Here is a 27,834-nt window from a genome sequence, read left to right as displayed (position 1 = left end):
TGTTATTGATGATAGTGTTAAAGTACACAGATTGTTTGTGTATTATAGCCATTGGAGTAACAAGAAAACTACTAGAATACGTATAGCGTGGTCGCACTAATGAAGTGTATAGCCTAAGGGTTAAATTGTCGGCGATGCCAAGTTCATGGCTACATAGTTTATATTACCCAGAAATATAATAGGATGCCAAGTTATGGATAAATGAAGGGCTATATATTCAATTATTTATAATATTTTACCAGTCTATAGTACTATTAATCTGTGTAGCTACGTAGGCCTATATAAAACATTTCTTTGTATAGATAAGAAAATGCGTCTTTGTTGATTGATGTAAATATGAACATTTTTTTTTCTTGTAACTCCGATTCCTGGAATCTAATTTTTCTGCAGGATCACTGCAGGACTAACGGTAATTGTGGAACTCCACTCGACCATCTATTTTCGATTTTTTTTTCTCAAAATCCCTCTATTCGACTTGGGTATCAATCTGACAAGGAGATTCACTCCACCATCGATTTCAACTAAGGTTAGGTTAGGTCATCTCGCTACTCTTTTTTTTTTCTTCAAAGTTATTTTGAAAAAGAGGGTAAGAATTGGGGCTTTTGAGAAAAAAAAGTTCGAAAATCGATGGTGGAGTGAATCTCCACAATTACCGGAGTAACTTTTAATTCCCTCTACTATGACGAATTCGTCTGCTTTCTCTTACTGTATTCAGCAGCTGTTGATGAAGGTACAATTTTCATTAGCTCTTCCTAGAATATTTTGTATTACAGAGCTTTTCCTCAACTGTCTTAATGCTCTTTATAGTTTTTGATAATAGACAACAATTTTGTATTACATTCTCACGAATTTCCTGGAGGAACACATGGGCCTCTACTGTATTTTCACAGCAAACCTAATTTCGAGCAAAATTTATTTAGAACGTAGACGTTTCGTATATCCTGGGGTTTAAAATACATCGTATAATTTAAGTGTAAAAAACTCATACCAGTAAGCGAAATAAATTAACATGAAAAATATAGGAATTTCACCAGGACTTCAGAAAAAAGTATATGTGTAAAGAATGTAAAGCGTGAAACATATATAAGAAAGTTTTCGCCTTGTTGAAGCACACTATTTTCTATTCTTCATGTACGTGTTGTATATGTAAATACTTTCCCTTAATAAATATCTGTATACCATGACGAAATGATCTGTTCTCCATCTCGGCTAAATGAATACTGCTAGAGGCCAAGTTACAAATAAACTGTTTTATTTATAAACGTCGTAGTGTTGATATGAATGGGGATGGTCTTGACTTTAGAGTATTCAATGTTAAGAAAAAAGTACTGGTTTTATAGGTTTTGCTTAGTACATTGTAGAAGCTAGGTATGTGGTAGGTAGATGTTTCTGTGGAAACTGGTCATTTGATGGAAGAGCCCCAGGTGAAACGAGCGTTGAGCGACTTCCTCCGATTTTGGAATAGACACCGACGCACTCGAACTGCCAACATAGAAAACAAAAATCACACTCAATCGCTTTCACCTTCATCTTGACAGGATAATAAAAACCTAACCTAACCTAAGTGCGTCGGAATCTATTCCAAAATCGGCGGAAGTCGCTCAACGCTCGTTTAACCGAGTCCCATATGCTCAATCCCTTTTTCTTAACGTGGAACCCCCTATTGCTGCATCAGCATACATGCCATCTTAGCGGCAGAAGTGCGGCCTCTCACAGGGCACACGGCCAGTCAATCATTGTGGGCATGATGATGAAGAGACACTGTGTTAATTTGGAGAGTGATGTAGCAAAACTATATCCATTTTAATGTGGACACCATGTTTTTATATCACCTCAAACTATTTGGAGGAACACATCTGCCGTTGGTTAGCTGGTCCATATGACCTTTGATCAGTTTCATTTAGTAATTGGGAGATAAGAAGCTTCATAGTTGACAAATCTCAGGAAAGCTTTCTCTCTAAAGTACATGAAATTAAGAAAAGAATCAATCTCCCAACAAGTAAAGGAAATCTAATTCATAAAACTAACTGTACACGAGCAATAGAAAGAAAGTAATTAATACCTGGACCTTATTGAAGGTACCAAGAAAAGTGACACTCCAAAAGATGTCCTAAAATTGCTAGGATTTGAAACTATTCATGGTAGGTTCCCTTTAACAAAGAATGGCTTCATATTTTTACTGATTGATCCCTATTGTCCAACCAGAATGGAATGGATCAGGTGTTGGTGCCACATGTCCACTTTTCTCGTTTTATAAATGCTTAAGTTATGGAGCTATAGATTTTGATGGAGAAGTTGAAGCCCTCTGTTCGACACTTCAAAATCTGTTGTACCAGATCTATTTTCAACAAGCTATTATGTTCAGTGATTCTAAAGCAGCTATTACTGCTGTAACAGCCGTTCTGTCACCTAAAAGTAAAAAAAAATAACTGATTTTTTTAAATTATACACCATCTGATAAAGCGTAACAAAATGAATACTTTTTCGATGGTACTGGCACACTCTGAATTATCGGGTAATGAAGCTGCTGTCAGTCTTACTAAGAAGGGAAGTAATATCTTACAAAATCCCATGTCAACTTTATCATTTCCAACAGTTAAAAGATTAATCAGCTTAAAGTATCAAGATATAATATCATATGGGAGGCAAAGGCTAATTGGGATTTCCCAGTCTCTGATCAGAACTGATAGAACTGATGTTTAACACTTGCGGTGAATTTTGGTGAAGTCTGGAGGGCCTAATTAGTCAAATCCACGCTCATCTCCATGCTGGGCCCCCCTGGGATCTTTTAAGATGCGAAAGAGAGAGTGGTGTGCGGAAAAGCAACAAAGCTACTGCATTTACCTTTCCAAAGAAAAACTTCAAGCCTGGCATGATGAATCTTTCCACTGTAAAACATTCCAGACGTATATAGGAGGAAGAAGAATAAAGTGCATAAGATTTGTTGATGATATGGCGTTGTTAGCAGAAGAGATGATACTAAGGGAGATGCTACTGAAGCTAAATGACAGCTGTGAGCAGTATGGAATGAAGATAAATTCCAACAAGACGAAGACCATGGTTATAGGAAGAAAAGTAAGGAAGGTAAGCTTGCGAATTCTAAATGAGGCAGTAGAGTAAGTGGACAGCTTCAAATACTTGGGGTGTACTATAAGCAGTAACATGAGCTGCTGCCAGGAAGTCAAAAGGAGGATAGCAAGGCAAAGGAAGCTTTTAATAGAAAAACGAGCATCTTCTGCAGACCTCTGGAGGAAGAACTAAGGAAAAAACTAGTGAAGTGCTTTGTGTAGAGTGTAGCATTATATGCAGCAGAAACATGGGCATTACGACTAAGTGAAGAGAAACGACTAGAAGCATTTGAAATGTGGATATGGAGAAGGATGGAGCGTGTGAAATGGACAGTTAGAATAAGAAATGAAGCTGTCTTGGAAAGAGTGGGTGAAAAAGAATGATGCTGAAACTGATCAGAAAGAGGAAAAGGAATTGCCTTGGTCACTGGTTGAGAAGAAACTGCCTACTGAAGGATGCACTGGAAGGAACGGGAGAAGAATTCGGGGCAAAAGAAGATACCAGATGATAGACGACATTAAGATATATGTATCATATGCGGAGAGTAAGAGGAAGACAGAAAATAGGAAAGATTGGAGAATGCTAGGTTTGCAGTGAAAGATCTGTCCTATGAATTAATGAATATCATACTGTATCATTTCTGCGAAATTTTAAGTAAGCCTAATAAAAGATGGAAGTATCTCAGCATACAACAAAATATAACTCTAGAGTATCCAAGAAAGAGTGCGGTTGCATCCTTTTGATTAATGACAAGGCATGATTTTGTCAAAGCACTTGAACAAAATTGGAATTATTTCTTCCCCACTTTGTCCATTATGCAGTCTTCAGGAAGAAATGGATCAGAAGCCCCTTCAGCGAGAAATATTGGAGAAAAGAGAGTTAATGGTCTTATTGCCAATAAATCAGTGTTAGTTAACAATATAATATTAATTTATCAAAGTCCTTCAGTATCAAGCCTTGCTGCAGAACTAAAAGTAAGTTTAATTGTGCCACAGTGCAGACTTTGTTGTATGAATAGGTGAGGATACCTTTGAGCCAAGAGAAGTAGGGTTCATGATTTTATATTACCTACACGAGAGATTATGCTAAACAACTTTACACTTGTCACTTTTAATTCGGTTATTTAGCTAACTACTTTGTACCGTCTGTACTGTTATTTAAAGACATTGTTTCAATTGTGCGGTATCTAATGTCTGTGGAATGGTGATAACGAGATGGTATTTGGCAAGAAGTCAGGATTCGTCATAGGAGTGCCTAACATTGACCTTACAGCTGGAGAAAGCCTCGGAAAAAAACAACTAGATAATTTAATTAGCCTATGTCCAAGAACAACTTCTGAACACAAGTCTGGTTTTATACTACTAGACGACACTGACTTCACCGGGACAAGATCTGGAAAATACTCTTATCAGCGGAAAAAGAAAGCTAGAAGATTAGTAGATATCTTAAGAGTGCTGGATTTTTAGGAAAAACTTAAAAATGAGGGTGGGGTGGAAGTTGGGAACGTGAAACAAACAAAATTAATTTTCTTCATATTACATCACTTTCGTCCTATTTCAGTTTTACCTTCTTTCACTCTTATATTCCAAAGTTTTTTTAACCCCTTCAGGCCTGATGTACATTATATAGTGTACATTGTTTCTTTTTTTTTTCTTCTTCTTTTTTGGAATGTCTTCGATATTTTTAAATATTTTGAAAAATTCAGTGTGATAGAAATGGAGAATATTATTTTTGAAACATTTCTATACCCGAATTAAAAATAAAATTAAAAATTTTTGGGGCCCTAGGGATCAAAATTGTCCCCAAATTTTTATTTTCTGTGAAGACTTGATTTGGGAATTTTGGACCCCCAGAATGATTATGTGACCTTTTTTTTTTTTAATGTTTAATATAAATTCAGATCTGAAGGGGTTAATCTCACTGTCATTTTTTATTATTCTAACATTTACATTTTTCCTGTAGAGTGTTTCTCTACTGGGATTCCACACTTGGGGTTATCAAGCAAGTTTATCAAGTGCTACCGCAGACGACATTTTGATAAGGTCTCTAGTAATGTATCTATCAATTGCGTCATAGCTGTTGAACCAGAATGAATATTGTAATACATCTTGCCAACAGTCTGTAGCAGCATTTACCAAATGTCCCATTTTCCAGCCTTCCTCCAAATTTGACCTAAGCGTTCTAGGAGCAATCACTTGCAGTTGTAAGCGATAGGTGCCCATATTGCACCAGATGGTGGTGGATAAGCTACATGAGAAACGATTGTTACTGAAGAAATAGAAAACAAGAGAACTCTGAGAATATCTCAAACACCACAAATTCCACTTGAGTGCCCAGACATTTACCTTCATGCAAAATGGATCCACTACGTATTTTTCATTCTTATTAATATAATGTCATTTTTTCACATTGTCAGCAAACATTTCGTCAGGGCCCATATGTCTACAACATGACTTTTTAAAGTTCTAGTGACATTCTTTGAAATTTGTAGCGCTCAAGGACATTGGTAGAGAAGTGTTCTTTTTTGCCTTCCCATTCCCAAGCATTTCATAATTTCCCTATGGCTTAATGCTTAACTGGTGGTGCAGAAAACATTGGGAAGGTATTGCGCTGCAGTCTTTTAATTTTATCATATCCAGAATGTTAGAAATTGTCCTTGGTGACTGAGCAGTTGCCTTGCTTGCCATTATAGCCTGTGTTTGCAGTTTAAATCTGATGGGAGTGGGGTTGCTGGACATTTAAGTGATTAGAATTCGTAGGATGACACATAAAAAAAGTGTCTCTGTTGTAGCAATAATTTATTATCTTTTTTATTTATTTGTCATTTCTCAAAACTCGTAAAAGACCCTGTATCTGAATAAGAGGGTTCCAGGCGTGGTTTACCGACCATTTCTGTCACATATGATATATATTTATTCATCTATCATATATCTGTAAGACAGACCTGTTACAATTCTATAGGTCTATTACCCTAGATCTGCCTTACTTTACAATTTTAATCACCTATGCCAAAAATAAACAAAACAAAAAACACACACACACTACAAGATCAATTTAATACACCATGACTTTTAACTTTCTTTTCCCAGTTCATCTTCCCTATCATTAAAAACTTGCCCAATTTATTTAACTCTCTTATATTAGTTATATTACATATCTTCTTATATGCTACATATCTACTCATATTCAAAAATTTATTATTTATCCACTTTTTCCTTGTATTGTCTGTTTCTTGACATTCTAATAATATATGGAATGCATCTTCTCCAATGCTGCAAAGGGGGCAGATATCCTTCTCTGTGGTACCCCTCCTGTTTTTCAATTTCCATATTCCTAGTCTCCACCAAGCTAAGCCCATCCTCATTTTCCTATTATTTGTTCTGACATATTCTTTTTGTTTTTTTTTTTAAGTATGTTATTTTACGACGCTTTATCAACATCTTAGGGTATTTAGCTTCTGAATGAGATGAAGGTGATAATGCCGGTGAAATGAGTCCGAGGTCCAGCACCGAAAGTTACCCAGCATTTGCTCATATTGGGCTGAGGGAAAACCCTGGAAAAAACCTCAACCAGGTAACTTGTCCCGACCGGAAATCGAACCCGGGCCACCTGGTTTCGCAGCCAGACGTGCTGACCGTTACTCCACAGGTGTGGACTTCTTCTTGTTCCCATGACGTTTTAATGTCCTTATAGTTACTTACTTTCGTTGAGATTTTGATATAATTCCTGTCTCGTAGTTTAATTACACCTCTCTTTTACGATTTTACAAATTACATTTAAATTCATTACTCCAATTTCCTCCCATAACCATCTTAGACCTAATCTACTCAACTTGTTCTTTAAATCTTCTAGCCAATTGGATTTCAAATTCATGTCCCGAAAAAACTGCAAACACTTCTTTTCAATGGCACTATCCTCCATCTCCATAATATGACCTAAGAAATTATTTCTGTCACATAAAATTGAATTTTTTTTTATCATTTTCACATAAGATCCTGTAATCAAGGGGAATGAATTAAACATAGATACCTCTGTCTCAAAAATGGAATTTTTCATATTGTGTTACTAATGCAATCCAACAGCCACACTAATTAAGCTTCACCTTATGCATTAGCCCTTTCTCTCTATTGACAATATAAAAACCCTTAAAATAGCATACTTCGATTACATTCTTTATTCTATAATGAAATATGGATTAATATTCTGTGCTTATTCATTTGAAACTAAAGCTGTTTTTGCTTTACAAAAGAAAGCCCTGAGAATAATGGCAGGTGTGCACAAAAGGATGTCCTGTTCAAAAGTTTTCAGAAATTTAGAAATCTTGACTTTATCTTGTGAGAAGATTCTTTCCCTGATGTTTTATGTTATCAGTCAAGATACTGTAGCACTATTCAGAATATTCTTGATTGTAATGTAAGACACAGATCAGATCTCTATCTACTCCCTGTTGGTCTCGACTGTTAATATATGAAAGTTACAAGAAAAGAACGTTCTTTGTCCACTTGTTCCCCTCCCCACCCCCACTCAAAAAAATGAGTTATATGTATTGTGTGGAGTAGCATTCCATGTAGGTTAATCCTACGAATGAAACACTATAGGGCCCAATACATGCAAAGACTTCCTGGAGTTAGGTCTGCACAGATTTGCCTCCGATAAATATGTTTGAATTGAATGATTGTCCATTCATATTCAGACTTACCTCCTAGACTTATAGTTCACCAAGAAGAACTAAGAGGTCGCTGAAATCAATTATTTCACATGTAGAAATGTGATCACTCGAGAAAGACTGTTCCTCCATGGTTCAGCATACAGTTGTTGGCGATTCTTTGGCATTGTTATTAAATAGTATATTTGTAATTTTGTTATAAGTGTAATTATAACTTATTTGATTTTCCATAAGCATGAAAAAGTTTTTTATATTTCTGTAAATTCTAAGAGAAATGCATAAGAATAGTTTCTTAAATCTGGACTTTCATGGCTTGCCACCATTTCACTACAGAGAACTGCAAAGCTCTTGTAAATGAATACGGAGAATTGCAAAATGTAACAATGCATTCTCGACCAGATGCTTGCAGTATCGTTTGTTTCTGTGTTTACTTTTTCTGCTGCTTAATTTGGAGAGTGCTGCAATCGGAAAATTTGAAGCAGTCTTAGAAGTCTGGAGACTTATCTCAAGGCCAAAATCCTTGATATTTTATCTCAAGGTGAAAAGCCTTATACACCCATATACGAGGAGACTTACCTGTAGATTTAGGTTTGCACAGACTTAACCTCCAGGTAAATCTTTGCGTTTATGAGGTCCTTATGATAATGTCAACAGTCTAAGTGCTAGAACAGATTTTAGATTTGACATATAGATCATGTTTTCGTTGTTACCTGTGGCACATGGAAAAAATATGCTAAAGATAGACTTTAAATTGCTCTCCTGAACTATCTGTTAAAGTGGACAAAGTTCGTTCTTTCCCTTTGCGCTTAATATACAGTCGAACCTTACTACAACAATTTTCTGTGGAGTAGGAAAATTGTATCGGGGTTATTGTTGTATTGAGAAGTTATGAAAATAATATGGTAAAGTCCACACCTGTGAAGTAATGGCTAGCGTGTCTGGTCGCGAAACCAGGTGGCCTGGGTTCGATTCCCGGTCAGGGCAAGTTACCTGGTTGAGGTTTTTTCTGGGGTTTTCCCTCAATCCAATATGAGCAAATGCTGGGTAACTTTCGGTGCTGGACCCTAGATTCATTTCACCGGTATTATCACTTTCATCTCATTTAGACACTAAATAACCTGAGATGTTGATAAAGTGTCTTAAAATAACCTACTAAAATAAAAAAAATATATATATAGGAGAAATGAGTATAATAGTAATATGCGTTACAAGAGCGGTATGTTGATGTTTTCATGTTCGAGGAAAAGATTGAAAAAGCGAAACGTAGTTGAGCTTTTTTAATTTCCGAGAACATGAAAACAAACATACCGCTCGTGTATCGTACATTATTTTGTGCGAAGATCGTTTATTACATACCTGAAAGAGGAATTTCTAATTAGTTGCAATGAAATCTCCATCTTGGTTTCTGTTCAATGACGGCAACTTTTAAAAACAAAAAGATCTATCTTCAACATTGTTGCTATAAAATGTTTTCTGTGTTTACTATATTCCAGCAGGCTGTGATATACGTCTGTCTTTTTTTTCCCCCCAGTCTATAAATGCGAACTTAAAACAAACGATAAGGTTATGTAATGATTTATTTTTCATTTTAATATTTCAACAATATTATTTATATAACATATTGCAGTAATAACATCGGCATCTGGAATCTTGTTGATTTTTTCACGGCTTCCTTAATGTTACTTGCATTACAAATGCAGTAACTTTTGTGGTGTTGTAGAGTTTACTTAATTTTTGCAAATATTTAAAAACAATAATTAACAGTGCAATTTAGGTGAAATTGCAGTGGTAAGTTTCCAATTTATAATTATTACTATGTTAAACGTCTCTAAAAATAATATGTTAAAAGCCTAAAGCAGTAAAATGAATATGGTGCTTAAGCGGTAAGAAGAGGGAAATTGTTATGTGTGTTACGTTGGGAATACTGAATGTTGTATTTCACACTTACCGCGTATTGGTTTTGTGTGGAAAGCAAGCAAATACGCACGATCTCGCACAAAATAACATTACATACAATGAAATATCATTTACTCACCATCTGATTGCCCTACTTGATACACAAATTCATTTAACGTTTAGACATGTTTTTTTTTTTTTTTTTTTTTTTTAGTGTCGAAATTGGAGAATCTGTCAGAGGAGAAGATGTGTATATCGTGCAGAGTGGAAGTGGCGAGGTCAATGACAACCTCATGGAGCTGTTGATTATGATTAATGCGTGCAAAATTGCCTCAGCTTCTCGTGTAACTGCTGTAATTCCGTGCTTTCCTTATGCACGACAGGACAAGAAGGACAAGGTATGTAATTAATATTTTCATAATTATTATAACTTATCAGTGATTTCTGTTGCATTGTTTTATTTCACGTATTTGTTATTTTAACACAGTCAAGTTCAAAATTAAACCTGAGAGTAACTACAGTTTGACAGTATGGTACATCATGAGTCAAAATTTCGACAACAGTAATTCTGTTTTACGAGAGACAGCAGAGAATTGGAATACGCCATGGTGCTTTTCTTTCCCTGTTATTTATTGGACAGAAAGTCGTTTATTAAATATCTGTTTCATGTTTTATTTCGTGAGTAATGTTTATGAAGATATGGAATATATAGCTTGCTTGGTAATTTGTGGTTTAGTAATTATAAACATATCAAAACCCATGTTTATGTATTATACATCGAAATATTTAGCATTAATAGGAAACTTCTAACAATGGGAAGTTTTGAACAGGATACATGATATTTCAATGAAATCATTCTAAATTGTAAGTTTTGAAGATTAGCTTCCGGCACACTTAGATTGTAGCTGTAGATATCAGTCTAACAAAATATATAACTTTTTTAAAGAGTGTCGATGTTAAGTTTCTCGACTATGCTTCAGTTGCACCTTGTACTCTGATTGGTCAACAGCACATACTCATTTGCATAATGTTGTAGGATCACTTTTTATCATTCTGAATAAGAGAGGAAACAATGATGGATTATTTGTAAGAGATTTTGATTGAACGTTTGGTAAGGAAAATGGAGGTATAATATAGAGAAGTCTACAGTATTTTAAAGATTGGTTCTACCATCGTCTTGAGGTGACAAAATAAGAATGAGAAGAAGAAAAGTCACCATACTCCTCGTGGTTGATATGACTAGGGGTAGGATTTTTTGTGTCTAAAGTGTTGGAAAATATTTATGCATTTATGTATTATAAATTCGAAAATATGTGTTAAAAACTTGAAACTATATGCTAAAGCATTAATAATTACGGAAAAAATAGCTAAATGTCAATTTGCATATATTGTTACGGTATCTTTATATATGAGTGTTATAATGTGTTACAAAGACCATTCTCAAATTTTCAGTAGTATATAATTGACGATTCTCACGAAATAAAGCCCTATAGTGTGAAAATGCTCGTTCCCTAGAATGAAGCAAAAAGTTTGTCAGGTTTTCAGAGAGTGATGTAAGCTTACAGTTTTCATCAGCCAAGGTACTGGCAATAGCAGACATAGTAATTTCATTAAACAAAGTTGTGGCTTTATGTTTGAGTGTATCCACTTGCTTTCCTCCAACTTGTTATTTTGGCGATAGTGGTTTTCATCCCTCGAAGTGTTTCAGCAAGAATAAAGTGCTTACATTCCAGGATGTATATATAATCAGTAACATATGTGAAATTGGATGTGATGTAGATTAGATCCGTTTTCAAACTGAGTTTTGCATATAAGACATCTCAAGAGTGTATCTATGGAATCTTTTAGCAACAGCATCCCACCATTGTTTGTCAGAAGAACCCATTACACAAAAAAGACAGAATTCCAAATTATGTCATTTTGATACATTTTAATTTAAAACCGAAATATTTGAATTTTTTTTTTTTTTTGGTGTCAAAATATGTAGTTTTATGTTACATCCAAAATATGCATTTTTATATGAAATAAAATAAGCCACCACGATGGTCTAGTGGCTAGAGCACTGGACTTATGATCTTGTAGACTCAGGTTCGATTCCTGGTGTACCCCCAATTATAACTTGTGTTGGGCAAGCCGTGATTTAACTGTGGTTCCCTTGTGGCATCCTGACAAATCTCCATCTCATCTGATCGCAGGTGTAGCATCGACCAGTCTACTATGGTGCAACCCTGGGCAACGACTCTGTCGATAAATTTATCTACATAACTAGCTTCATATGAGTGAATGACGTAAGTCAAGTATGTGCCATGAGTAATAAAAATAAAAAATAAAATTTCGGAATTACGTTCATAAACATGTGATGAATTGTCATACGAAGATTGTCAGTGGTGCCCAATACAGCAAAAAAATATTCCAAGCCCTCATTATGATTTATACCAGTGGTTGCCAAACGCCACGAAATTGTGACGTAATAGAAATGCAACCCGCACACCACTATCGCAGGGAGAGGGGTGGAGTGGGTATCTCCTCAGGTAATGCAGTGAATAACAATGCAGAGACGGACTGTGACCAAAAAACAAAAGCAATATAATATTCTTCTACTTATTAACTATACACATTTTTTTCTGTGTTAATTTTTTATCCTCCTATCCATTACTTTTGTATTTCTAATAAAATAAATTTATTTTCTTATTTACCATAAAAAGAACATGTACTTTACATCAGCAGCTATTTGAAATTAGAAAAACGTACCAGGCTGGTCACGAAGTTGTAAATTACACTACATACTTAAAAAAAAAAAAAGTCGAAATATTTTACTCCGATTAACACATAGCCGATATTTTTTATTGTTTATTTATTAATGAAATATTCAAATTACAATGCATACGTCGAAATAACGTCGAAGTATTTTACACCAATTAAGACATAGAAGTCGATATTTTTTATTGTTCGTTTATTAATGAAATATTCAAGTTACAGGTAAGGGTGTGGTAATCTTCATAACAAGAAGAATAATAACGTACATTGTTCTTTTATACACCATTTAAGATTTTACAACAAGTTAAGTATCTCATATTTTTACCATCTGCACAAAATAAACACTTTTCCTCCCATGCTCCTTAAAATTAAGTTTTTACTTACCTGTTTTCGAAAAGACATCGAAACATAATATTATCCTACACATTTGTAACATTACATGTGTACGTCCGCTGCTGATAAATGTCTTTACTTATGTCGGAATGAAAGCTGTAAACAGAGGGTGGGGATAAGATGCCATGGTTACGCTTGAGTGAAGGCAGGGGCATGTGTCGCGACACAGCTTTTGGCGATCACTGATTTATACTAACAAGATTAGTCACATGGATTTAAATATTTGTAATGTGTGACAGTTTATACAAAACATTAATACAGTGTGTATACTAACTGGCTCTGTAGGAGAAGTGGCAAGTAGAATGCGGAGACTCAAGGAGTTGTGTTAGTATCGTGCAGATAGTTAATGACCTTGGCCGCCTTGAATGGTGGAGGGTGGGAGAGAGCAAGAGAGGAGATGTAATATTCCTATGTATTCAAACCAGGCACTAGACAGTACCAACTTTACATCGCTGGCAGATCGAATACTGCCACTTGCTTTACTGCAGAGCCAGTTAGTATATGCTCTGTATAATGGCAATATAGAAATTACCTTACTTAATGTCGACCTGGTTGGCGAGTTGGTATAGCGCTGGCCTTCTATGCCCAAGGTTGCGGGTTCGATCCCGGGCCAGGTCGATGGCATTTAAGTGTGCTTAAATGCGACAGGCTCATGTCAGTAGATTTACTGGCATGTAAAAGAACTCCTGCGGGACAAAATTCCGGCACATCCGGCAACGCTGATATGACCTCTGCAGTTGCGAGCGTCGTTAAACAAACCATACCTTTACCTTACTTAATTATAAAAAACCTTGCAAAAAAATTGGAAATTCGGGGAATTTGATCCTAGGACATTAGGTAGAGTTGTACTAGTTGGTGATTTCAGTCACTTGGCTAGATTGCTGGTGGAACAGCACTTCTGAATAATGTATACTCAAGAAATGCCAAGACAACAGCTTTCTTAAAAAGGCATGTTTTGGAAAGACACTTGCAAATAGAGCATAGTCAAGAAACCCAATCAATGACACAATTTTAAAAAGCATTTATGAGAGAAATACGTCACGGTTATGCTGTAACATACATGAGAGCTCCAAAAAAGTAGAGTTTCATTAAAATATCATATTTCCAGTTTGCTATCTCTCCTTGTAATAATGTAAATTGACTCTCACTTCGATTAAAAGTGTTAATATGTATTTGTTGTAATGTGTGTGTTGAATCTTCAGGTAACTCAGATTCAATTTCTGTACAGATTCATGTTATACTGATAACGAAACTTTTTCATTTTGAGTAAAGAAGTTCATGTGATTTTGTGTCCAGTTCCACATATTATTTATGAAGTTATTTCTTATTTGAGACTCAGCTTTTGTATTTCTAGTATCATTTTCTCTCGACACTTTTCATTGCTGCAAACTGCACTCTGACCAAAACCAATAGTCAGTGTATTGATTGTGACTCCAGATCCAGGAATTAATAATTGAAAGTTGGCGGATCTTCAGCTCATTAGCCACCTTGTATCGTACACAGCCAGAACAGGCATGGAAGTAATGTCTTCCACTAAGTGATTACATGTGACCAGGTGTATTAATGTAGGAAGCGAAACTTTTCGCAATATTTCGTAATTCTAATTAAATTAATTATGAACATTTGAATTAAACTCATGTGTCGTATTCAGAACTGCTGTTGCTAATAATGTGGTAGTTTTGAATGATAAGTTTGTAACAAATTAAAATATTAAATAACTTCATTATCCATTGTTGGAATATAGATGCTACTTAGACATGTATATTCATTATTTCCGTCAGAAGTTACGAAATGAAGTCTTCATCAAGACATTGTGTATTTACGCTCTTCAGGGTATTAGGAAGTATAAATACTTTTTATTTACATTTTAACTACAGCTTTAAACAGTACAAACTTTGATATTAAAACTATTTCTTTCAATGATATTTCAGCTACATACACTAAAATTTTGTGTGTCACCGTATTGGTGTTCTGTACAATTATTGTGACTTGTAAATGTTACATTGCACATATTAACTATACTTTGTATGATATGTAGTATGAAAAACATTGCATTTCAGCTATTTGTAACAGTTCAGAGTATACAATCTTTAATAGATGCACAAAACTCTTGTAATGTCACAGGCTGGTGGAGATGGTGATGGTAGTGGACTAGAGTTTCCAGTACCTTTCACAATGAAGGTCAACGAATGGAAGTTCAGGGTAATTTTTTTTCATTGTGTAAACTAAAATCTTACTTACTTTTGCAGAAGGCATTGGATGCAGACAACAGAGGCAGAGTTCGATTTACAGATAAATTTTTATTACACATTGTGTTATAGGTAGATAGCAGACATTTTAGATTGTAAAATGTTTTATTTTAGGTGCCCTAATATAGACTCTGAAGTTGCCAATTTCGAATCAGTGAGACATTCGTGGATTTCACTTACTGGCATTTTGTTTACACTTAGTCGCTGCTTTAGAACTTCACATGAGAGTGTCTCATTAATACAAGAATATTTAATAATTTGTATTGTCGCAGTAAATTTTACAACTGCAGGGATTTTACTTCGACATGCTGTTGCATTGTTGCATGTGAGATGGATGTCAAATTGAACTTGGTGTCTCAGGAGAAATGTAAAATACTTCAGGATAATGTAGTTTGGGTTAATCTACATTGATTTAACCCGATTATCTATATCCAAAATGTAACATTTGGGAAGTTATTGATGGGTGAACTTTTAAATTGAGAGAGGCATTATAGATGTAGTTCTAAGTTTTAGAACATTGTGATATAATATATTATTTAAAATGCTACATATTGTCTTGTTCCAATGAGTTTATTTCATAATTGAGTACAAACTCTGTAAGAAAATAAAATATTTACACAAATATCAGGTACCAGTACTGGTTCTCTTTCCGACCTCAGTAAACACTTGGTAGCTTGCCAGTTTCAGATAACATCTGGTAAACACGGGAAAACATTCAGCTAGACAGAACCCTTTGATTGAGAAAACATCTATATTTCTCAACAGCAGCCAATGCATTGCCAGCACAAAATCCATAAACAAAAAGCATGTCTGCATATTCATTATGCAAATATACAAATTAAATGTCAATTGAACGTGTATTCAGTTGTGTTTTGCGCTGGCATTGCGATGCTCAGATGCTGCCGTGTGCGGAAGTTCTGGCATAACACGCCAAGTATAGCATATATGGAACCACAAGACATTCTAGTATTTCTCCCCAAATGTTAGACTTTGGACATACTGTATGTCAAGTAAAATCAATGTAGGTTAACCCAAACTACATTATCAAGTATTTTACATTTCTCCTGAGACACACACACATACAAATGGAAAAGTGACAGAATAGAAAAAATAAACAAACTTATAAAATTAGTAAAAATTGATGTTAGCATTAAATTGGTAATTTTTAGGTTGTATGAAACCCATATATTTCGGCATAATTATTCATGCAACATGTATATAAAATATCTGTGCTATTATCTATTCCGGAGAAAGGATATAGCTATTTATGTATCAAGTGTGCAAAATAAGGTTTCAGTGGACAAGGTGTAAGCAGAGTCCAAAATACGGGATGAGTCCACTAAAGATTTTGCGTGTATGGTATATACAGTAGTTTTTACTAACAGCTCTCTAAATTATATGAAATAAAAAAGTAAATATAAATATAAGTATAAAAGGCACCATTATATGATAAACATGATAAAACAATTTTGGCATGTTAAAAGTTCTCATGATGACTTTAGTGACCTAGGCCACTAAAGTTCAATTTTTCGGACTGATAACAGTCTGAAAAGCAACTATTTTAAAGAGCATGTACTAAAAAGGTTTTTACCTAAAATCCACTGTGAAGTTACAACATACTGCAGAAATTCTGATGCTCTCATTCATATTACTTGAAAATTTATCTTAACTGCATTTGGTGTTAGTGGTTATGAAAAATGTACACCTTAACACTTAGTTATAATATTAGTTAAAACGTTATAGTGCCCATTATTGCTAAAGCAGATGACCAGATTAGTTTGCTTAGTATTGTACTTAGATGACTTTAGCATTAGTGTCTGAATGTATTCAAATCGAACTCTGTTTGAGAAGCGAGAGAGGAGGAAGACAATGAGAGAGCGAGAGTTGGTGCTGGCCCTTAAAAATTAACATTCATGTTAGTAGGAATATTCATTATAACTAGTGGGTGCTTGCTTAAATGCACTTTCATTTGCTAACATCATTGACTTGTACTTTGGATAGACTTGCCTTTCACATACATGTTTGCTTGGCTTCTGCCCTCTCGTCTCTTTTATCTCCTGCCTCTATCTCGCTTTCTCTACTCCTCTGTAGTTTGTAAAAGGGCTGACTATTGGTTCTATGAATGGTACAATACCATCATGCACTACTCACCTTTCATGGCTCTACTACTGGGATATTTGGAGTGTTCTGTAAAGGCTGCATTTCTATTGACATGAATTAATGTGGATCTCTATTGGTCATGTTATGCAACATTGGTTATATTGGTGAGCGTTGCCTTATTGCTTGGGGTATGTTGGGGGATCATGTTGATGTAAATAAGTTCATGGACATGGGAAAGTTTTATCACTTCTCTGATCCCTCTCCTGTGCACTTTTTTTTCTCTTTCTGCTTTTTTCTTCTCTCTCTTTTCTTTTTAATTTGTTATTTTACGACACTTTTATCAACTACTATGATCATATAGCATCTGAATGAGATGAAGATGACAATGCAAGCAAAATGAGTCCGAAAATTACTCAGCATTTGCTCTTAATGGTTTGAGGGAAAACTCCGGTAAAAACCACAACCAGGAGCCTGTTCCATAAAGATATGGTGTTGTACATTACAAATTACTGATTGAAAATGTTGCTAAGTATAGAGTTATATCTTACTGTTCCACGAAAGAATTAAAGTGTGTTACACATTACCAATGAATTGCTACTAGTAACGTCATATCAATAAACATACTACGTCATAACATAAACCAGCTGGTTTTCTTTGTATTTCATTAATCGAATTAGGTTATGTTTGCCTCTTTAATCGTAATGTATTTTAAGGTATGTTATACAGCAAAGATTTTATGAATTTCGTAACCCTGCAATGTTATTTATTTTAGTTTACTTCTATAATAATGAAAAATTTACTTATTATTATTATTATTATTATTATTATTATCATCATATTCTTCTGCGATTCCTGCATATGCTCCTTGAGTTTCCCATATTAGCCAACAGATGCCACTAATAATGATCTTCACTTACTACTTACTTACTTATTGACTTTTAAGGAACCCGGAGGTTCATTGCTGCCCTCACATAAGCCCGCCATTGGTCCCTATCCTGAGCAAGATTAATCCAGTCTCTACCATCATATCCCACCTCCCTCAAATCCATTTTAATATTATCCTCCCATCTACGTCTCGGCCTCCCCAAAGGTATTTTCCCCTCTGGCCTCCCAACTAACACTCTATATGCATTTCTGGATTCGCCCGTACGTGCTACATGCCCTGCCCATCTCAAACGTGTGGATTTAATGTTCCTAATTATGTCACGTGAAGGATGCAATGTGTGCAGCTCTGCGTTGTGTAACTTTCTCCATTCTCCTGTAACTTCATCCCTCTTAGCCCCAAATATTTTCCTAAGAACCTTATTCTCAAAAACCCTCAATCTCTGTTCCTCTCTCAAAGTGAGAGTCCAAGTTTCACAGCCATACAGAACAACCGGTAATATAACTGTTTTATAAATTCTGACTTTCAGATTTTTGGACAGCAGACTAGATGACAAAAGCTTCTCAACCGAATAATAACAGGCATTTCCCATATTTATTCTGCGTTTAATTTCCTCCCAGGTGTCATTTATATTTGTTACTGTTGCTCCAAGATATTTGATGATCTTCACTGCCAAACTTAATTGTTACAAAATTACAAACATGGCAGAATTATTGAAATGGTGTCAAAAGAGATGAAATTGTTTCTTTTGAAAAAAAAAATAGAAGCAAGAAAAGGTATTCTGTAGCACATATATCTTAAAATTATGAAATAAATATATTTAAATCACATTAGTACATGTATGTGTTCGTCTCCTTTCATTGGTAGAGAATAATTGACAATTCACTAGTAAGTCATAAAAACTAATACTTTTGTGGAATGCAGTTGTGAAACTTCATTAGTAATTTGTAAGTATGGAGTGGTGCAGTACTACTGTAGAAAAGTCTTTTGTGGAACAGAAACTCTAGTATTTTTACTACTTACTAGAGAATTTACTTCTAATGTACCACACCATACCTTTGTGGAATAGGCCCCAGGTAACTTGTCCCAACCAGGATTTGAACCCAGGTCCGCTCGTTTTATGGTCATGCATCCTAACCATTACTCCACAGCGGTGGACTACTTCTCTCTACTCATCTTCTCTCGTTTCCACTGTCTTTGCATTTTCTTTTGTTACATTTTAGAGTGAATTTAAACCTGGTTTCACTCTAAATTAATTTAAAATTAACCATATTGCACTGATAAGCTCTGCTCATGGCACATTTTTCACTTCACAAATGTACTTGCCACTTTTGCGAAGGCTTGGGACTTAACCCTACAGCATTGTGCATGTGATTTCCTTGATCAACACTGTTTAAAAAAAATTTGGAGAAAAACAAGTTTCATTGCAGTCTCACATTATAACAGTAGACAAATTTAATGGTTCAAGAAGAACCCATGCCAGTGCTTACCTTGTGGCATTTGTGCCTCAAATTTCAGCTGTCACAAAGCAGGAAACTGCCACAGTGAATCCACCCATTGCAGATATTAAATTGCAACTTTCTGAATTTTTCACTAACAATCATTTTAAGTTTTGCATACATGAATTAAGAATAATTAATTAAGGGGAGAGGATGGTATTTTTTGGTGAAAAATGAACAAATTAAAAAAAAAAAATGTTTTTCTTTAAAATACCCTGTGATATGTGTGGAATGCATAGCATAATATTTTGTGGGTATTTATGTCCTTATCAAATGTTGAGACGCCATTTTTAAATTTCTTGCGCTATGGATTTTTAAATCACTCGCCCCCTTTTATTGTTGTCTCCGGTAAATTGAATTTAAAAAAAAATCTTTAAAATACTCTTTGATATGTGTGGAATGCATTGCATAACATTTCGTGGGTATTTGCGCCCTTATCGGATGTTGAGACGCCATTTTTAAATTTCCTGCGCTATGGATTTTTAAATCACTCGTCCCCCCTTTTATCGATTTACAGTAACTTCATTTTTTTGCTACATTGCTAGACAAAAATGGATATAATTTCTGAACTATTAAAGATACATGCATGAAATTTAGAACACACATTCTTTAGACTATTAGGAAACTTTTCTCTGTAACAGAATTTTGTTAATTGATTTTATTTTAAATCTATGTCCGTTTGTTTGCAAGAAAGGAATGCAGAAAAGTGTTATTAAATTTTAATTGTTTATTTTACAAACGTAGGGACTAATATCAAAATTCTGTTACAGACAGTTTGTACAGCATGCTTTTGCAAGTACATTGCAAAAAACTGGATGAATCTACCTTTAAAAATGGTTTAGATATATCAGTTTTAGTAAAATCCTGCATTGGGTATATTTTTTTCAAATCTGAGCCCCCAAATAATTTTTTTTTTTTTTTTTTAATATTTATTTTTGGTTGAGTTGCTATAGCTATGAGCTCTCTATATACAAAAAATTAATATTTTACACCAAATAGGAAAAAAGTTTTCAAAAATACCATCCTCTCCCCTTAATGTAACCAACTATACAATCAGACAAGCATAGCTTGAATCCACACAAGTGGAATTGAGATTTTAGTTGCCTTTGTGTACACAAAACTGAATGTACACTTTTTTTTTTTAGGAAAAGCAGTATAGTGATATTTTAATTAAATCCTGTAATTTCAACTCCTACTAAAGACCATAACATGTATTTAGGAAGTATATTACATGTTCCTTTTCATAGTCATTTATAACGATTCTTTAATTTTCTCACAAGTAGTCACTATTCTGTGTATATAATGCAGTGATGCTACTTAAAATGGCCTACCATACTACAGAATTTTAAGATAAAGGTTTAAAAACAGTGCAATCAGCATCTTCATTTACTGCTGAACTTGAAAATTAAGTGATTTTATATGTACAGAAATTAAAATACTTTATTGAAAATAATTTTTTTCTGCATACATTCAGTATTACGGTCTTACTAATAAAAACTCTATATACAGACCTTTAACTATCTTATACTTATACAATGAGTAGCTCATTTATACGTGGTGTGTAAATTTCTTACTAATAATCACTATATACGTCGCATATAACAGTACAACTGTTGCACAGCTACGTCATAGTTACGTCATTACTTTGTTACGAAAGATAATAGAATATCTGAGGTTCTCTATTGCATCCGGTAGAGGGCTCTAGTGTGGCGTGTTAAGTATCGATAGTACAACTGGCTCTAATCGATTACCATACTATAGTTTGGTCAAAGAGTACAAGCTACAGTAATATCACAGTCTACTATATAGTAGACTGTGGTAATATTATTCTAATTATTCTGTGCTCTTTGGTTTGTTCTTCTTTGGTTACTAGTTAACCATCATCATAAAATGACAGTCGATACGAACAGCTGTTAGAGGGGCGGCCATTTTTTCTCTATATACAACGCTTAAACAAGGGGTTTCGTGTATATAACTACTGCAAAGGAATTCCCATTGTATAGTTACAGGCTGTTTATACGTCCATCGCTTATGCATGGTTTATTAGTAAAGTTTTCTGTCTCAACTCTGCATAAGTCTAGTATAAAAACTATACACGGTTTATTAGTAAGACTGTTAATGTATAAATTTTGGTTATGTTGCCGAGCTGCATGCATATTTTTGTAAAACATTTAGTGTAAGCAGTTAACACAATTTAGCCCTTAGTTACGTCTTTTCCTATGGTCTGCCAAATGGAATGTTGTAACAGACGCCATTTCTCTTGTTCTTAGAATGAAGAGGACTGCTTTGATGTTTGGTTAATTTGTTTTACTTTCAGATATCATAAAATAGTGGGGACTTCTCATGACCAACGCTTGTTTGGTGCTTTTAGCAATGGCATAATGAAACTCTTTGTTATGGTGCAACTAGGTGTGTTAATTATCGTTTCATTTGGGTGTAAATTACTTCAGATTGAGGATGGTTGTGTTGTTCATTATCTATAACATTTGCTATACAATTTGTGGAATATTTTTGCAGCTGCTTCAGGGTTGGATGCGGGAGGTGTGATGAAATCTGTTACTAAGTTATATGTATGTATGTTTTGTCGTCCAGTCCTTGTTTATGTATGTGTTATCTGTGTTGACGTATTTTTAAGGTTTTAAGGTCAGAGGGTTTTGTAACTTCCATTATGCAACATATTAATTAGATTCGTAAACTGCCACATATACGAAGCTTTCATTTACAGAGTAGTATGTCTCCAATATAAAGAACTTTCTTTAATTCTCCCTCACACTGTAAGACGTTTCATTTGCATTACAAATTTTAAAACATTAATTTGAAATTGTGTATGTTCATCAATTTTTTCTTAGTTCATAATGAAGATTTATGAATTTTTATACGGTACTTTATAAAATAGTTTTCTGATCTACAGTACAATATGAGATTGAAATGTGGCAAATATGTATTAACATTTCCCGGCCGTGCCATTTTTTTTAAAGTGATTCCACCTTTATTCCTGTTTGTAGTTTGTCATGCAGTTTTAGATCCCAGTTTCAAAACTTTGTAATCCATGAGGGTGTCTATTGTGTTAAAAAGCTTAATTGTGTTTGATACTGCTTTTTATGTTGTGTGTCCAGAACAAATGTTTTAAACCTCTACATCATACTACTATAAAATCCAATATATATATGAGAGTAACAATTACACAATTTCACACATTCCAGGATTTTGTTCCTGATCTTACAACAGTGAGTATTTATCACAAGCCGATATGGGTGTGACAAAAGAAATAGAAATAATTTTCCTTCATTTCCATTGTATTTCTGAGAGTAATGAAGTTTCATTTTTGTGTGATTTAAAACTAACATCCGCACTGTATACATAGTTAATCCAGTTTGATGTTTAAATGGGACATGCACCTACTAGTATTGCAACTCTCTGAAGCTCCACTTGTTATAATATTGACCATGATATGCCAAATTAAGGATTGATTACCATAATAGTCTTTGTATGATGCGTCACTTGTACGTTTTTCTGTAAACACGTAACTTCTTCACATGAAGCTTGGATAAAAAAATACTTTCAGTTTAATACACATTTCACACACTTCGTTATTATTGTCTTCATCTATTCTCGTATCAAACTTGGTTATTATCATTACCTCTTGTATATATTACAACTATTAGTGATGAATGCTGAAAGTGATTTACAAATGCACCAAGAAGTATGTGCACAATTAATTTTAAATGTAAGGGATTTATGGTAACAATTTCTTCCGAAATTTGGTCATTTCTGCATTTTTTTTTTTAATGAACACGACAATTATTTTAGAAATATATTAGTTACGAATATGACTTGTGGATTGTTAGCTGAAAGAAAATTAGGATTGACAGTACACAAAGCATTAAGGAAGAGAAATATAGCTTGGAAATCTGTAAATATCTTTGATAGCCTGCACAAGCAATGATTGCTGACTTTCCTAATCCTTCTGCAGGTAAAAGGGTAACAAGCCTGCCCATCGTTAACACATTTTAAGGATTGTGTAAGAGGGTGAGGAGGATATAATAATAAATCTATAGGTGATTGTTAACGCATTTTGAAGAAAGTAAGGAAGGTGAAATTCGGTTTTTGAGTGAGGGAGAAGATGGGAAAAACAACTTCTGTACATTTCTGTATGGGATAGAGAAAAAGTTGTGAAAGTATTGTTGCCCTTTGGGCTACAAAATTTCAAAAACATGGTTTTGTTGTGAGTGAAAATAATATAGCCTATTAATATGCAAATACAGTAGAACTTGGTTATAGCGACCTCGGTTTGTGCAACACCTCGCCTATAACTTCAAATATTCTGTGGTCCCAACTAATTCCCCTTAAGACATATGCTTTTCTACCTTGCTTAATACGACAAACGTATATGCGTCTACCTCGCACATAACGTCATTTTCAACCTCGGTTTGGAATACAATTTTCTAAGAACCAAAGTATTTTAAGAAATATTTTGCTGAATTCTGGCAAATCCTTTACTGTTCCCTTCTATCATAGACCTCTGGAATGCAGACAGATTCCCCATCCCATTGTAACCTGCCCAAATTTATGCGGTATTAACGGTACCTGAATGCGGTCAGTTTCGATAGGCAATTTTCACTAAGTGCACGCATTTTAACGCAGTATGTCCACTAAAAGAAGTGAGTGACATTTTAGAAGCCATTAGAATTGTGAACATTTCTGTGAAGCTAGAGGAGGGAGTACGAAGCTAGGAGAGGGAGCAGTGAAATTGCAACTGAAATAATGAACATAGAATTTAATTTAGAAAGTGTGTATTGGGCAAGTAGGAGACAACAGAGTAAAATGACTGATTACTTCACTCCTCAGTAAAGAAGTTTGGTGAGTAATGAACAAACTGTTTTAATACAGAATATTGTATTTATAATTGTACGTGTATTTTATTGTGTTCATGGTATGCTTAAAAGTGAATACATAAATCTAAAATAAGCGTAATTATGTTTATTATTTTTCATTTTCCACCTCACTAGACTGATAATATGAATTTCAGTTACTACGACACTCGTTTATAACAACTTAATTTTCAAGGTCCCTTGGATGTCGTTATAACCAAGTTATACTGTACTACAGTACAAGAGTTGATTGAAAAAGGCGTGTTTCATGTGAAAAACTATATAAAGGACACATACAACATGTTGAGATAGTGAATGTACATTTGGTCGTAAATGATAGTGCAGTGTTATTTTTACCAAAATTACGAGTATTTTGTAGATAGCTCATTCATTGTTAGTATGAAAATTAATTTTTTGTATGATGTCAAGTAATTGAAATGTCATTTCTTTAGACTTTTTATAGTCAAGAAAAAAATAAAATTGTTCACAGGAATAGTTAAGAACTCTTAAGTTTTTTCCCTGTTCAGTATGAAAAGTACTTCATTCTTGTCTTACTCTAAATATATCCTACTACTTTTTCGAGTATTGAAGCTCTTAGGATTATTTATCAAAATATGCCCACCTTTTATTATTATTAGTAACCAGTAATTAAAGATGATACATTGACAGAAATAGGCTGAAGACTACAGACTGTAAAATTGTGGCCTTGTATTTAGTTCTGTATACATTGTTATTAGAGATTTTCAGTGAACTCTAATCGGTATATTTCAAAGACTCGGTATTATTAGTTCATTACACACTCTTATTTCATAGAGTAATAAAAAGCTTTTGTATTGAAAATGTCAGTGCAAAATTATAATTATCAATGTTTCTATTCAAACTTCATGAAGTGTTTGTATACACAGATAACTTATCAGTGTTTTGATATTTCAAAGATATCATTAATGGAATGACGTAATATGGCTCGTAACTCGAGAACAAGGTAATGTTAACTCATGATACAAATCTCTAATAAGAATACATCTATAGGTAGAATGTGTCGCCACATGTTGTGCAAAATTTAATTGCAATTAACCTTGTTTATTTGGGTCATTTATGGAAAATGAATATGATCTTTTTAGAAATCATGCATCTTGTATAATGTCGCTACTCCTATACTTCTTAATTTTGATTATGGAAGAGTTATAGAAGTGACGAACTTGGAGAAAAAATAACTTAGAGGAGGATGTTCAAATATGAACAAGAGTAATATAACTAAGATTTTTGTAATTTCTTGCAATTCCTGTAGTTTCGAGCATGTATTTTATAGTTTGTATATAGATTAGATTGACCATCACAGTCCCTCGATATCTTAAAAATGTTTTTCCCTTGCTATCACGAATGCACCCATTCACACTGTAATGCTTGTAATAAAACCCATCCAATGTCATTGTGAATAAACACCATTTTGTTATACTGGGCTTCCTGTTGAGATTCAGTATATTACTCATTTTAACTACAGTAAAACCTGCCTACAGCAGAACCTGAAAAAAAGAAACAGCAAACCTGCCTTAAACGTAATTTCTCTCTGATCCAAGAAGTTATAAGACATTTTATAGAGTTTAAAATGGTAATCTATCTAATGTGGAAACAGAACAATATTGCCAGTCCCACGAGAGAAAAATCACTGAATAAAACAGAATACCTCTCCTTGAGGTTCTGACTGATATATACACTGGCATTCAAAGATATCTGACCCACGATTTTCTGATCGTGTAAGTGAACTTTCCAACCACGGGATGTCAGAACCAAAGATATTAAAAATTGACAAACTATGAAACAGTTCTAGTCCTCAATAGGTGACTTGATAATTGGGGGCGGTTAAGATGTGTTGGGAAAAATGATGTAGGTTAAGCATAAATTACTCTTGTAATTGACATTATCAGCGATTTCCAGCTAAACTTAGTGTTGTTTTACAATCCGTAGAGGAGGATGAAATATTGAATTTTATAATGTGATTATATTTATGTGCCATTGGTAACACTGACTATTGTCTTTGCAGAAGTAATAACTAAAGAAGTCACACTTAAACCAACAAATTAACGATCATTATCGATTAATATGGTTAAGTATCTTTGAACGTCAGTAAACATCTATTATCAGGCAGTACATCTCACTTGACTATATGTGTCAGAAGGAGAACAATTGTTTGTATGCATCTGAAGTAAGTCTGATTAGTGTAATATGTTACTAATCAGTGATGTATGTAATGAAGGGGAAAAGGAATTGGCCACCCTACCTCATTATCTTCTTGTTTAGTTGCCTCATGAGTGATGCCTTATTGGTGTCACTTACGAGGTTCAAACTTGCCTTTGGACATTTGACTGAACAACCTACCAGTGTAACGCAATAAAATTAAAACACAATACTGTATAAATTGCAACCAAGGAATTGTATCTCTCACTAGCTTTCTGAACAGGCTGTTGAGTGTGATGTAATGCTTGTTTTGTGGCATTAATACTGTACTGATAACCTTGAGTCGTAGACCTACCCTCTACAACTTCAGTCAGTCAGTGTGGTTATTCTGTTAGTCTTATCCTTTGTTAGTGACATTAAGAGGGGAGAAAGATAAAATTGTTCTGTAAAAGAAAGAATTAAGCTCGTCCACACCTGTAGAGTAACGGTCAGCGCGTCTGGCCGCGAAACCAGGTGGCACAGGTTCGAATCCCGGTCGGGGCAAGTTACCTGGTTGAGGTTTTTTCTGGAGTTTTCCCTCAACCCATCACGAGCAAATGCTGGGTAACTTTCGGTGCTGGACCCTAGACTCATTTCACCGGTATCATCACCTTCATTTCATTCAGACGCTAAATAACCTAGATGTTGATACAGCGTCGTAAAATAACCCAATAAAATAAAATAAAAGAATTAAGCTCATAGGAGCAAGTGAAATTCGTAAGCAAACTATTCTGCAATTGGAGGAATATGCATTAACCGCAAATAATTCAATCATCATCAACAAAAAATTGTAATTGAGAAGAATTTAGTATCTGGAAAAGTTATGAAGCAAAAAATATTGGAGGACTTCTGGAAAGAAAGAATGCTGTACAGTTTCATATGTATGTTGTAGATTAATTACCTATTTATTTATTTTTTTTTTTATTAAATGCTCTTAAAATTTAAATTTTTAATATGTGTGCTGAAATAGCAGCACAAAAGTATAAAAAAATCAGTCCACCTTGCATAAAATGGAAACCTCCCTAAAACGGAAATTACTTCTGGTTCAAGCACTTCCTGTTTTAGACAAGTTTTACTGTACTTTGCCAAATTATTATTATTATTATTATTATTAAGAAAGAAGTTTAAATCTTCTATTAACTCAATATTTTAATTAACATTTAAGGTGCATATACACCTTCGGAGGCTGAAAAAAAATGTTTAAATATCTCTAATGCCAGTTAGCTCAGTTGTTAGA

General features: G+C 34.3%; 1 protein-coding gene across 5 annotated transcripts in view; it reads left to right on the top strand.

Annotated features, from left to right (window-relative positions):
* Prps (phosphoribosyl pyrophosphate synthetase) overlaps window positions 1-27,834 on the top strand; it is a 58,645-nt gene that overhangs the window by 7,067 nt on the left and 23,744 nt on the right. For 3 of the 5 annotated variants that reach the window (XM_069848968.1, XM_069848966.1, XM_069848965.1), the window contains exons 3-4: window positions 9,846-10,029; window positions 14,906-14,983. In XM_069848968.1, the coding sequence (XP_069705069.1) occupies window positions 9,846-10,029; window positions 14,906-14,983 (262 nt within the window). Of the gene's footprint in view, window positions 1-9,845; window positions 10,030-14,905; window positions 14,984-22,715; window positions 22,740-27,834 lie in introns of all 5 variants that reach the window. The other 2 variants (XM_069848969.1, XM_069848970.1) reach the window with 2 other exon arrangements.

This window comes from Periplaneta americana, chromosome 16, assembly GCF_040183065.1.
Source record: "Periplaneta americana isolate PAMFEO1 chromosome 16, P.americana_PAMFEO1_priV1, whole genome shotgun sequence".
Lineage (NCBI taxonomy): Eukaryota > Metazoa > Arthropoda > Insecta > Blattodea > Blattidae > Periplaneta > Periplaneta americana.
Note: the sequence above shows the minus strand (reverse complement) of the source record. Positions and strands in the feature narration are given on the sequence as shown.